Source organism: Sesamum indicum, linkage group LG2 (assembly GCF_026168435.1).
Source record: "Sesamum indicum cultivar Baizhima isolate 11 linkage group LG2, ASM2616843v1, whole genome shotgun sequence".
Lineage (NCBI taxonomy): Eukaryota > Viridiplantae > Streptophyta > Magnoliopsida > Lamiales > Pedaliaceae > Sesamum > Sesamum indicum.
In genome coordinates, this window is record NC_142658.1 from 16,347,330 (window position 1) to 16,361,594 (window position 14,265).

Below are 14,265 nucleotides of genomic sequence, written 5' to 3' on the forward strand. Positions count from 1 at the left end.
TCAAGAAGCAAGTCAAGATTACAAATGAAGGAGGACTGTTGAAAGGCATTGAATTGCCATCTTAGCCTTCTTGAAAAAGTGTCGCAAGGGAAGAGACATTCAAGTTGGAATCAAGCATTCAACCTTTGGAAAAAGAATATACATTGGAAGCATGATTAAAATTGAATAAATCTTGACTATCTCATTATGTTCCTAGGTTTGAGTTGTCAATGCAACTGGTCCATCCATAATTTTTTGGTTAGCACTAACAAAGGTTGCAAGATAACTCGGTGTAGCTAGAGGTAATAATCTGATCATACTCTCCACCGCCTTAGGATTCCTGTTCCACCATATACCAACCAACAAATGACAAGAAATTGATCAAAACCAGTGCCATCAAATTCCTTAGGAACTTTAATTTCGCATCCATGCTTTGGTTTCAGTTTGAAATCACAGGCCATGGAGTATTGGATAGACACCAGGATTGCCGAGCAACCAGACAAGTAATCAGTACATGTTGTAAGAAGAGCCCTGAAGTTCTTTTTATTCTAAACTAATTAATATATTTTATATTTAATTATTAAATTTAAAAAATATACTATTACTTTAATAAAACCATACGAGTCACATCCAACGGAGGTGTTTATTACTAGTTCAGGTAATAGTGTCAGATAACTATAACTATAATTCCACACTACTTTCGTCACGCAGGAATCTTCCCGGCTTGCGTATACACTTTTACCCTATAAGTTTATTGCAATTTTACAGATATCACAACCTAAATAGGATTTTATTTTCAGCAAACAAGACGATGACATATTGAACGTATACTTCTATAATCTAGCACTATGAAGTTGTTGCTTGAGCAAAGGCCTCATGTATTCATTGTAGCCATCAGGTACGACAGTTTCATTCAAAGGATCCTTCCAAGCAGCCTCATAAAGCTTCGGATAAACATTACCATCATAGCGGCCCAGAATTGAACCAAGGAAGTGGTCAGTGTAATTGAAGGCATCCACAAGAGCAATGGCGTTCGGACGAACCTAAAACAAATAGGAAATTAAAATCTACCCTAAAGCACAGGTCCCAGTGAAGTGAAGCCCACATACAAGAATGTAAACTCTAAGTTTGACAAACCTGGGAATACAGTGCTCTGAGCTGATCGTTAGCAAGTGCAGCCTGCTTAGGATTGAGATAGCTGGTGGCGAGGAAGTCACCCTGGTGCTTGTGAAGAAGGTATAGGTAATAGATACCACAAAGCACCTCTAGTTGTCGTTTGACCCCTTCACCGGGAATATCTTGTTGCAGTTTGTCAATAAACCTATACCCGGCATAAGTTTTTTTCATGACCATTTAATCTTAATTAGTCAAAGATATGGAGAATACTCAGCATGCCAGACAATTCAACCAGAGAACCCTCAAGGAAAAAGTAGCCTACAAGAAGCTTCAATTCTTTTTATTTACCAGTAGAGATCACATCAACAAAACCAGGCAAGAAAAACGAAATTCATTGGAAATATCTACTGAAGAATCAACCACAAGTAGATATTACAGATCTTGTCAACGACTCAATCATTCTCTTGGAAACTTCAGAAATAGAGCTCTAAATCAAGTTTTGGGATAAGTTCTCAGTATATCACAGTAACGTTCAGTTGCAAGCAATCTTATCAACTCAAAGCCGTCTTGGCAACTTCAGAAACAAGATCTTTTCAAGTTCTAATACCTCATGTTGTGTGATACATTCTCAGCATATCACAGTTCAGTTGAATTGATCATCTTTATCCATAAAGATAAACAAAAGTCTACAGAACCAATATATGTACTGAAGTTAATAACAAATAATTGAAAAAGAGAAATTCATTGATATAGAAGTTATCCAAATTTAGGAAAAACCTTGGCCAACCCAAAGACCATATGCTCCTCAGATTTGCAAGTAAACCGCATGAAGATCTAGTAGTGATTTCAACTGGGACTAATGTCCAACTGAAACACTACAAGAATGCATATATCCATCCAGACAAATACCCAAATCTTAAACACATAGGTAAAGATGGTTAAGGGCCAGTTGATGGTCTATAAGATAATACATTTTAATGGACTTGATAGTTCCTTTTTTCGTCCCTTGAATCACTTGATAGAGTTAAAGTGAAACCCAAGGATATCATTCGGACTCGGTATTAGATAGTTTTATTTACCAAAGCACAGAAAAAGCTTACTTGGATACAACAATTAATTGACAATGAGCGACAGCTGCCTCTACTAGATCAGCAGATAGCTCTGCAAAGCCTGAAAAAGGCCGATACAGTAATGAAGACAAATTTAAAATGAAAAGGCCATATAAGAATTCAAGGAGACCACTAAGGAGCATGAAATGGAAACCCATTTTTGAGTTGTATTTATGGCAATAGGTATCAATTAGATCAATGAAGTCTGGATAATTTAATGGCTGAGCTCTCAAAACCATCAGGTGTTGGGGCTAATATACTCCTGTCTCAATATTCTAACTGAAATTTGATTTGGCACAGATTTTCAAATGGCAATGTTCTAAAATAAAAAAGAAAAAGTGAAAGTTTTAAACAATTTTAAAACACTGCTTTTAAAAATAGTGATTGGGAGTAGTGTTCCATTACTATTACTTTAAGACAATTCTGGAAAAAGGACTTCTATTTTAGGATATGAAATCTTATTTCAGGACATCTGATTTTCAAAAGAGTACAAAAAAATAAAAGCAAGACTTTGTGTGTCAAAGTAATATTATCTCTCAAATCATTTACTAGTACCCAAACATAGCAGATTCATCTACAGTCATGAAATGCTATATTATATCATACACTATGTAAAGACTAGAAGACGTCAAATTCCCATCAAGCAAGTGTACCTTCTTCTGGATTAGCATATTTACTCAGATTTCGAGCACAGGAAACAGACATTCTAGCAGCTCTTGCCTCAAATGCCTCCATAACTTGATCACAATTTAACCAATCCTCAGCTGCACGACAGACGAACACAAGTTACCAAACTAATTCCTCAAGTGGATATGGCTCACAAGAAGACATAAAGAACAGTTTCAGGGCAATCTTCTATCACTAATTCCTAATTGTGCATAGAGAATACTCTTAGCAATCATAAGAACCCATAAAAGAGATTCTAGAGCAAAAGCATATATATATATATATATATATATATATATATTGTGTTATAACCATACTCAACAAAAAGTTAACTCATGGACATTTAGTGATCGCAGGCCATGCCCTTTGAAAGTAGAAAAAATATTTGATCATCTGATTAGAGAAATTTGAAGAGGAAATCATACCTTGTTTAACATTACAACGGCATTGCATTAGATGTTCTATTCTTCCCATATAAGCAATAGTTCCCACTGGCTGTTTCCCAGTTCCAAGCTGGGAAACAGTCTTCATGAGAAACCTAGCAACCTACAGGAGAAACAGAACATATATATTAGCTAAAGCCCATTCAACCACCATGCCATAGCACATTAAAAATCAATCATCCTCAAACTAATTTCACGACATAGAAGTGAAATTTCTGAAACATAATGATATACTTGACAAGTGTCTCATTCTAATATCCAACTACAGCTGCATATTGCACTGTTCACCTTCATCCGACACAATGAATATACCAACTACGATCAGGCAAACTTGCTGATAGAAGTTATTGTGAAATACGAGAATACTCAGCAAAACAGCAGAGAACATTCAATCTTTTCAACGAATTCCGTAGTAAATGTTTACATATTTCACTGTAAGTGGTTTAAATGAAATCGACAAGACTTCAGTCAACAGGAAAATAGTTCTAAGCCTCCTCATGTGCAATTAAAGTGGCACATGGACAACAATGTGTAAATGGTACACTACCAGGAAAAAAAAAAAAAAAAGGAAACTAAACAGTGCAATGAACAATTATGTTTGGCACTGGTTCCCGGACACAAACTGCTCCGCACAAAAAATACATAACGTGATAAATCCCAATGCTATTGCAAATGAAACACATATCGAAGAACTCATTGAGTTCAACTGTTTCCTAAAGATTTTAACAAACAACTCTTAATAAGAACCTTCAGATCAATGGGAAGATGCGACAATTATATATATAACAATTTAGTATATCCAAATGGGAAGATACAATTTAAGAAAACTAAAGAACTCCAAATCACATTCCCTGTGATTTGAAGCTCATATCAAAACCTTCAGATGCAACAATTATATATATACCTGCAAATTCATATAAGAGAAATTAAAAACATTTCTCTCCCATCTATATCACCACTTTTCATTTCAGGTTCAAATTTTGCCTACAACCAGCTGCCAAATTATATATGAAGTGATAGTAAAATATTAAAGCAGAAAAACTAAAAACATGAGCGCATGCATATGGAAAACATGCACACAAAAAGTACCTGTAGAAGAAGAACAATGTTGTCTCCTTCATATGTACAAGCAGGAACATAAACAGCAAATAATTCGGGAAGCCCACTGCTACATAGGTAACCATGGCCTCCACATAGCTTTCGACATTCTTCAATTCCATCCTTTGCACAAAAGAAGAATAATTTAGGACTATCTTGCTTTCATTTTCAGGAATTTGCCTCATTTAAAGGATCAGGTGTTCATTAAAATGAGACTGAGATGCGATGGGTACCAATATCATGGTTTATGTGAGAAAGTGAAGATGCAATTTGGATTGAGCATTTAAAAAATGCATGCGTTCTGTGAGTCAAACAAAATGAACCATGAATACAAAGAAACAAACTAAAAATCAAATGTAATTAAAAATGGCCAAATATGAAAAACTAGAAGAAGGAACAAAGCATTTCACCTACAAGCCAAAAAAGACCTATAGAAATGCATCTATGGAAGCGACAAGAAACATAACCTGAGAGACTTCAAATAAGTCCTTAAGCAAAAGCTAAATCCTTGTTAAATCACTAGCATCATACGCAAATTATAATTGATCCATTCTTGACATTGTCAATGCTCACCAGGTTTAAGCTCATTGACACAAATGCAAACATAGGAACAAAGCTTAAAGCATGCACGCGAAACCAACAAAATCATGAAAAGATTAACATAAAGAACAAGAAATCACCAATCAGTACTTACAGCAGTGGCAGAAGTAGTCAGGGACTTCAACCCTGCAGTGCATGCATGAGCCTCAGGCAGTGTTGAGAAGTCATTGGCTTGCAATCTTTGGGTTACATCCGTGTATAGCCATTTCAACCACTCACCAACAAATCTAAAGGCGTAAGCGGAAGCTAGCAAAGGGAAGAGTCTACTCTGCTGAGTTTTGTAGTCAATTACCTAGAAACCAAAATTAAGGTAAAGCCTTCATTTATCTTCTTACTTCTACAATAAACCTAAAAGTTTGATTCACCTCAAAGACAAATTTAATTGAATAACTCAGAAACTTATTTAAATTATGTATCTTGTGATTGCCAAATTAATTTTTATTATTTTCTGTCTTACAAACTGAAAGTATCATTTATCTCCAAAACAGAATTTACATCCAAGGACCTATGTGAAACTCGTGAAGTACACATGCGCAAAGTTTTAAAAGCATCTATTTGGTAATTATTGATGCAAGATACACTTTCTTTTATCAAGATCACAAACAGCAGTAAGTGAATATAATAATATATATAACTTCCATCATTATTTATGTCACGCTTCCGAGAATTTTCCAAGCATGAATGAGAACTAGATAGTAGCACAAAGGTTATAACACCCTTTTGTGTATGGCACATATATGCATAACCTATTAGCCATGTGCCAAGATGAAAAAGCATTTTTCTTTGCAATACTTGACAAGCATGCCCAAAACATTAATCTTACATGCAAGAAGAGATAAATCAACAGAGAAGGTGTTTGTTGAAATAGTAAATAACCAACTAAGATTATGAAGTAGATACAGACTACATGAGATAGGATAAAAGGATACTAAGACCAATGCACTACACAAAAGATTTATTACATCATGCAAAAGCTATTATTGACCAGAAGAGGTCTAGCAAAACAGTATTTAGATATAGGTTATGTGTGGAAGTGTGAAAAATTCAATCGGGTCAGCTTCCACTTGCTAGTTAATTGACCAATCTGATAGAAAACAACTTACGAAAAGACGTCCACGAACCAAAATCATGAACTAAGCTGCCAGAAAACTGATCTCCTACCTGAGTCTCAGGGCCACCATTCTGTGATCCAAATTGCCTCCGCACAGCACTATATCTTGTAGCAATACAAACAGCCTTTGACAAAGCAGAAGAAGCATCCACTACAATTGTTTGCCGGACATACACCATAGTCCCATAAACTAACTGCCGTGGCACATTAGACTGCTTATACTTTCCTTCCCTAGTAACCTGTGAAACCCTGAGATATCCAAGATGACCATCATAACAGCATCCCCTGATAAGCATACTTTTTCAACTAAAGGAAAGATTGATAATGTTAATTATAGTACAAGAAATACACCAAAGCTTATGGAATATATTACCAACTAACAAGGATTTTGAGCTGATACGGAAACTTTTACGCAAATGTTCACACTCACATTTATAATCGGAATGAAGGGAGCTAAATAAATTATTTAAATTGTCAAAACATTAGTGATTTTCAGTAAAAGGTGCCTTGGGAAGGAGAGAGATGAAAGGATGAGTCAGTTGAATGAGTTGAGATAGCCATCTGCCATCAAAACCTTTTGATTCCTAGAATTATACCCATTACATCCATCCATTTTGATCACACTCATTTTTTTATCCTTAAGATGCGAGTGAATGACAAACATGATGCCTACACATTTAATGAATTTTCTTCTATAGGATACACTTCAAAGAATTGTGCGACAAGTAGACACAGCATGGGAAATCACAGAAAAACACAGCATTTGGAAAGGGTGAATAGTAGTTATGCCATAATCCTTGCTGCCTTTCAGGTCAAATTCACATTAGACATATTTGTGTACATCTTAACACTGAGCTTTTTCATCCCTCAAATAAATCTATTCAAATAGAAACTAAGTAATGTACACTTCATCGATCAATCAACATTTTTGAGTCCACATTACTATAGCTCAGTTAATCATTCCAGAGCAACATCTGGCAAATGCTGATAGCAATACATGACAGAAAAATGAAGTGATATGGCAGGTGAATACCTCATCAACATTTGATTTCTTGGAATGCGGACATGATCAAATCTCAGTAAGCCATTGTCCATCGTGTTGTATGCTCCATTACCAAATTTCATTCCGATATCACCGACAGTTATTCCTGGAAGAGGTGTATGGTCCTCCAAACTCCGGAGTTGGACAATAAATCCTACACCAACAAACTTTTATACTTTCCTACCAAGGATGAGAAAGGATATCACTTGTAACACATGGAAGGAGGTGAATTGTACTTACCATGAACCCCATGGTCTTTGCCATCTGTAATAAGACGAGCATAAACTACAGCATGTGTAGACACTTTGCCTAGTCCACCAGGCCACCACTATTACAAAAATGACAGAGTATGAGGAACAAATTAGAGAAAATTCAATCACAAAAAACATGAGCATAAAAATCCTACATTACTTTGTTGAAATTTAGAAAACAGAAAATTTCAGATTTTAAAAATGTTATGAAAATCATATGCCAATTTAGCACAGCTTTTAATGCAAACGAGAAACAAGGTCCTCTGAACAATGTTACTTACTTTGCTTGAAGTCAGTGTAGGACTGTGAATCACAAATTCATCTGTACGAGGATCAAATGTAGCAGTGGTTTCAAGACCTTGCACATTGGAGCCATGGCCAAGTTCAGTTTGTGCATAGCAGCCAATTATTTGCATCTTATAGGCCAAAGGCAACCATTTTTGCTGCTGTTCATCAGTACCCTGGCCCTTTATGGCTGGAACAAACATTCCCTATACAGGATAACAGTGTAAGTAACATAGGGCACCTCATATTAGATAAAGCCTTGAAATGAAATGTTTAACTTACAAATAAATGCACCCCTGCGAAAACATCCAATGTAAACGAAAAAAGCAGAAAATGAAAAAGTTACAAAATGAACACTACCCAGTGAAGATCAGTAAAAGCTGGTTCGTCCACATAAAACCTTAATCTAGATGCCTCTTCTTCTGAAAGAATGAATTGAATATTTCACATGAAGATGGTTAGATGAAAAAATATCAGGTAAAACACCATATCAAAAACTGAACAAACGAGCTTACCAGATAGACGGAGTTCAACTATCCGTTTCCATGCATAAACTGCCTTCCTGAGAGTATTCTTGAACAATTCCTTTCTTGATAGCATTGTTCTGTCATCCTTCCGGAAAGCCTAAACCCAACAGCAGAAACACTTGGTATCATATCAACTTCCAACCAAAGTAAAAGGAACATCATAATTATTTCATCAGAATTTTTAGAACTTCTACATCAGATGCACAATAGATTGGAATAGCAAGCAAATCTTCTAATGAATGTATTGTAAGTAGCGAATTTCAAAATCCCGGTAGTTTAAGCCTCCTTGAATGAGTTGTACATTACTTGTAGATTTTTGTTTCTATTAGTTTATTTCAAGTTGACACCCGGCATGATCAATAGCAGCAACCTGAAAAATTGGGCATTACCAACTGAAACCACACAGTTCAACTACGAAATACTTAGTCTGTACCGGAACTATATCAAACTTAACCATCAGCCAATTTAGCTCAAAGTAGAACAAAATTCACCGCCGTTGATGTCTATTAGCAATGACCACCACCAGAAGTCAAGAAAAATCCCAGGAAATCTCAGCCACAGCCGCGTTTACAGACCAAGCTTACACCGAAAGAAAAGAAAAGCACTCAGAAAACAGGACATCACGAAAGCTAGATAAAGATTACTGGATCATTAGCCACAAGCTTGGAAATACGATCCGAAACTTCGAGGGCATGCTGCGAACCAGCCCACACAACTTTCATCGACTCTACATCGAACTCCGCCTTCTTCCGCTCCTCAGCAAGATAATCCACTCCCTCCATGTTTACTCCGAAGAACAACAAGCGATGCTAATAATTTACGGATCACTATAATGATACGGATACTCTGCTGATGGGTGTGGGGGAACAATATAATATAGAGTTAATTACAGTGCCACCCTCTAAGAAATGCTAAATTATATTTTGCCCCCATAGAAATTTTAAATTTCCTCTATAAATTCACTCAATTTACAGTTGACCCCTTCCATTGAAATTTAAATAAAAAATACTGACATAAAAAAATTTATATAATTTTTTTATTTTACCCCTCATAATATTTTAATATATATTTTTATATGTATAAAGAGATAATAACATATATATATATATAAAGTAAAAACGTTATTACTTTTTTTCTTCTAGAAGTATAAAATTATCACATAAAAACATTAAATATAGTCATTAGGCCTATAACATAAATACATTGAATACATACATTTCTGCAATTTTTTTATTAAATCAGCCTTTTTCATCTAAATTCTAATAAAAGAGTGTAAATTATAAATAATAAATTTTTAAAAGAATTATACGTGTATTTATAAAATTTCTTTGAACAAAAATATAATTTTATATTTTTAGCGGTAATTTAATTGTAATTAGGCCTATAATATATGTTTGGCGGATAAATTTATATGGGTTAATTATTTTATTATTATTAAAGAAATTATAAAAATATAATTTATATAAAATATATAAAAATTTTATACTAAAAAATATTTTTTTAAAAAAATAACATGTCGTGGGTCATGGATGTCATCCATGACATGCTCATAAATATTTTTTTTCATTTAATTTTATTTTTTATAAATTAATTATATTCAATTAATTTTTAATAACATAATAAAATTAAAAAAATCAAAATATTAAAATTGTATTAATTTAAAATTAACAATGAACTATACAAATGTAACAGTGTATTTTTTTATACAATTCTAAAAAAAGTACAATTAATTTGTAAAAATAGAATAGTATACAAATTTTTATACAAACGTAAAAAAGTTGATTATTGTTAAGGACCCCACACCGGCACATTTGATTAGGTTTGTTGTTTTTCACTCATTTACGGCCAATCCATCTCGTTGTGAATACATGATGTAGCGTGTAGAGATATAAATAGTAGTGTCATGGACCAACTCAAATTCCAGGACATTCAATAATCTTCGGATTGCACAGGTTCAAATGATTTAGAATATGTATTTCTGTAAGTCATTAAATCATAATAATCCTTCACTATTGATGCAGCATTAATCATGTATGCAATGCATACTTTTTGAGTGTGACTGCAAGAGATGTCAAATTAAGTTCACTTGTTGCATGAACATTCTCGGTTCGTAATTTTAATAACATGGGTATTCAGTCCATGTCCATTTTGACGTTTTGTAACAACCGAGGGGATTCTTGAAACTAATGGTATTTTGTGAGCATATACTCAACAGAACTTTATCGCCAACATGTAAACATCTTGTATGTAAAATTCCTCCGCAATTGGTTGTTGCTAACAATACACTACTCTTGGAAAACCTCTCACGAAAATAATGGATAGTACGTCGAAACGTCATCTTAGCTATTGTTGTCAATGGTAGGCGGTGAGTCCCTTTCAAAACTCTATTATGCATTCTGGCATAATTTCCAATAGAAGAATTTCAAAATGAGGGTATTGGGAATGATACTACAATATAACAAGAAATTTCGTGCCGTCATCTACTAACAGATGTGTGGAAAGCGGGTACCAACTTAGAGATGCACCCATGTTGTAAGTTGTGGTATGTTATACAATGTCGCATACTTTATTTTAAATATTTTTTTACAACACAACATTCATTATTTTTCTATATTTTTCAGGCAAAGGTGGTGAATGCCCTTGAAGTTTATGTCAATCTAAACCATTAAATATTAAAGGATACAGTCAATTGGTGGACAGATTTGAAGACGGATTACAAATATCAAGGAAACCATAATCCATCAGCCACAACAAATTGATACGCCATCCAATAATGCTCCCACCACATCCCCCAGGTAAAGAAGAAGTTCTAGCCGAATGTTTATTCGTTCAGTTGAACATCATGATACTGGAGTGGATATAAATGGTCCTTGTACAGTATATACACCTCAAGATTACTACGTGCCTCAACCGCCGCAAGATGATTGGTTTCAATCGGCTCCATATATGCCAACCAATACAGAAGATTATTCTTCATATGTAGATCTTGATTTTGGCCTTAGTGTTAATCAACCATATGCACCAGGTACTATATGTCACCAATTCCATTTTCATCATTTAGTGCACATCGTGATAATTTGGAGTCTAGTTCTGCAACAACATCAAGTTGTTTGGACATTAATCTCGGTGGTGATGATAATGAGGAACAAATGAGCCATCACAAAATATGGGCGCGGAAATAAGAATACCTCGGCGTCAAAGCCACAAATGCAATTATGGAACGGTGGATATTTTTATATTTGTATTTTTATTGTAATATATTTTAACAAAGGGTTGTAATTATAATTATATAATTTTAACATTATGATTTTTTGGATTTTATTATGCTGTTAAAAATTAATTAAATATAATTAATATTTAATTAATATAAAAAATAAAACAAAACAAAAAATATAATTACTATACTATACATATCTTTTGCTTATTAATATATCACCTCACACCTTCACACTTTTCTCACATTCACACTTCTCCACCTCCACACTTCTCACCTTCACAATTCTTATAAATTCACACTCCTTGTACGTCAAACCGTAGAAGTATTCATTCACATTATCTCGGAATTGAAAATAGAATCAAGGATTTTATTTTATGGTATTTTTCAAATGGATTTCAAGAATATTGAGAATGGAATGTCCCTTGATTCTATTTTCGATCTCACGGTAATGTGAATGAATAGTTTTACGCTTTTGAAGTACGTTCATTCATTTTTGCGAGTCGATTCCTATTCTTACTAAATAGATAGCATCCATGACATTTTTTCTAAAAAAAATATTTTTTTTTGAGTCATGGATCACATCTACGACTCAACATAAAATTGTTATATATTTTATATAAATTATATTAATAATAACAAAATTTATGTTCTCTGTCGGACACGCTCACATACACACCAGCAAGCACTGTCTTTGAGAAAAAAAATAAAATATTTTGGCATGTTGTTTTTATATATATATTAATGGTTGTTTCAAAAAATAAGAAAAGTGATATTATAGTGATATTTGTTAATCGATCATTAATTTTAATGGGTATTTAGAATTACGACAAACTTCATAAAAATATATTGTAATTTAGCCTTTTACATAAGTTGTGAAGTGTCCGTTTCACCTTGCCATTAAATAGTGTGAAATCTTTATTTTGAGTAAAATTATAATTTTTTATGTTGTTTGACATCCTCTTCAATATTATTTTTGAAATTAAATTATATTAAAATCATATTTTAATAAAAGAAAAATTAAAATTTATAGTTTTAATCTCATCATAATTTTTATTATTTTAATATCTTTGTTAATTTTAAATATATTATTATAATTAACATCATGCCACTTTTATTACTTTTTTATAATAATTATTTTTTTTGTTATTTACTTATCTAAATCATTAAAATTTTCAATTTTTATTAGTTTATTAGTCATAAAAAAATTATAATATTAAGAATAAATATTACACAATATTTAATAGTGAGAAAATTTGTAGTAATATAGAAATTAATGATAACAATAATTTTGTAAAAAGATAATTGAATATTTCTAAGACAAAAAAAAAATATTATTAATGAAATTTATTTCTAAGATGTATCGATCTTTTACAATGATTTACAAATAAAATTATAAATAGTTTATTATTTTTAATATGTTGTACGTACCGTCATTGTGGATGATATTCGAAGACCGATTTTAAAATTTTTTGTTTATCTTTATTTTATATCATTTTTTAAATTTCTAAAATTTAATTTTTAGGCCTTGTTTTATTCTAAAATGATCAAAATATATACTTCAAAAATTCATTTTAGAGAATATTTCTAAAAACTATTAAATTATATATTAATCAATTACAGAAGATTTGGTTACAAAATTATTAAAATAATATTAGTTATGACGTACAAACTCTTACAATGAATCGAGTCATTTTGTATCCACTCATCATTAGTATTAGTGTACTATTGCTAAATAATATTAACTATAATTTTATTGGCTATGGATAAATAATTATTATTAATCAATTAAATAGAAATTGATGTAAAATTTCATGAAAACTATATAAATATATTAGCCACACTTGCAAATATTACGATCAACAACCGCTACTGGCTATGGTCAATTATTTTTTGCTATGACTATTAATTATTAATTATGACAATTAATCATAATTAAATATTATATTCGTTGTAGCGAAATACTATGTTATTCTTCTATATTTTTAGTATAATTGATAGTTTAAGAATTTAAGTTGTTCCATTGTCTTATTATAATAATGTATTTTCATAATCATTCTCATTTTCATTTCTAAATATCAATTTACCATTTATATACATTAATATTATAATTAATTTTTTTATATAATTTAATTCAAAATACCGTAGCATGCATACTTTGAAGAGAACTATTTCAAAAAAATATATTCATATAATTTTTCTCATTCTTATTTATTCACTCTCTTTTCATGTGTTTAATGTTTTTTTTCTTTTCCCTACAATAAAGTTTTTGTCCTTCTATTTATTTTTGTAATTATATTATTTTATATTAGGGACAATTACACTTCTCTCTCTTGAAGTTTAGTGTAATTACACATAAACTTCCTGTATCTGAAAAATTACATCTAATACTCTCGAGGTTTGTTTCGTCTAACAAATAAGTCTCCACATCAGTCAAAAGTTCACTAAATTTATTGATATTAACAAAAAAAAAAAATTGAATGATAATTGGTATTTGCCATCGATTAACTTATTACTAACTTATTGCAGGTCAAAAAAAAATTTTCTGGCTAAATTGTCCTCATAACGGTAAAGATATATCTCCTTGCATATATCAACGTGTGAAGATATATAAAGGTAATTCACACTAGATCAGTAATAAATCATCAACGATAAATACGGATTGTCATCCGATTTTTTTGTTAATATCATCAAATTCAATGATTTTTAATTAACGAATAGACTTACTTATTAGACGAAAGCAAATCTTAAAAGTACAAGATGTAATAAATTATAAAAAAATTATATATAATTACACTAAATCTCATAAAAAGGAGGCGTAATT

The 14,265-nt window shown here is 32.1% G+C and overlaps 1 protein-coding gene across 1 annotated transcript; it reads right to left on the reverse strand.

Moving 5' to 3' along the window:
- Positions 1-603: 603 nt before the first annotated feature.
- On the reverse strand, positions 604-9,078 carry LOC105155937 (peroxisomal acyl-coenzyme A oxidase 1). The gene is made up of 14 exons (XM_011071917.3): positions 8,872-9,078; positions 8,216-8,324; positions 8,061-8,122; positions 7,697-7,906; positions 7,405-7,492; positions 7,156-7,318; positions 6,173-6,371; positions 5,106-5,303; positions 4,403-4,534; positions 3,296-3,416; positions 2,858-2,968; positions 2,196-2,265; positions 1,117-1,300; positions 604-1,022 (listed from the first exon to the last, which is right to left on the reverse strand). The coding sequence occupies exons 1-14, from the start codon at positions 9,007-9,009 to the stop codon at positions 813-815; spliced, it is 1,995 nt and encodes a 664-aa protein (XP_011070219.1). The 5' UTR covers positions 9,010-9,078; the 3' UTR covers positions 604-812.
- Positions 9,079-14,265: the final 5,187 nt, after the last annotated feature.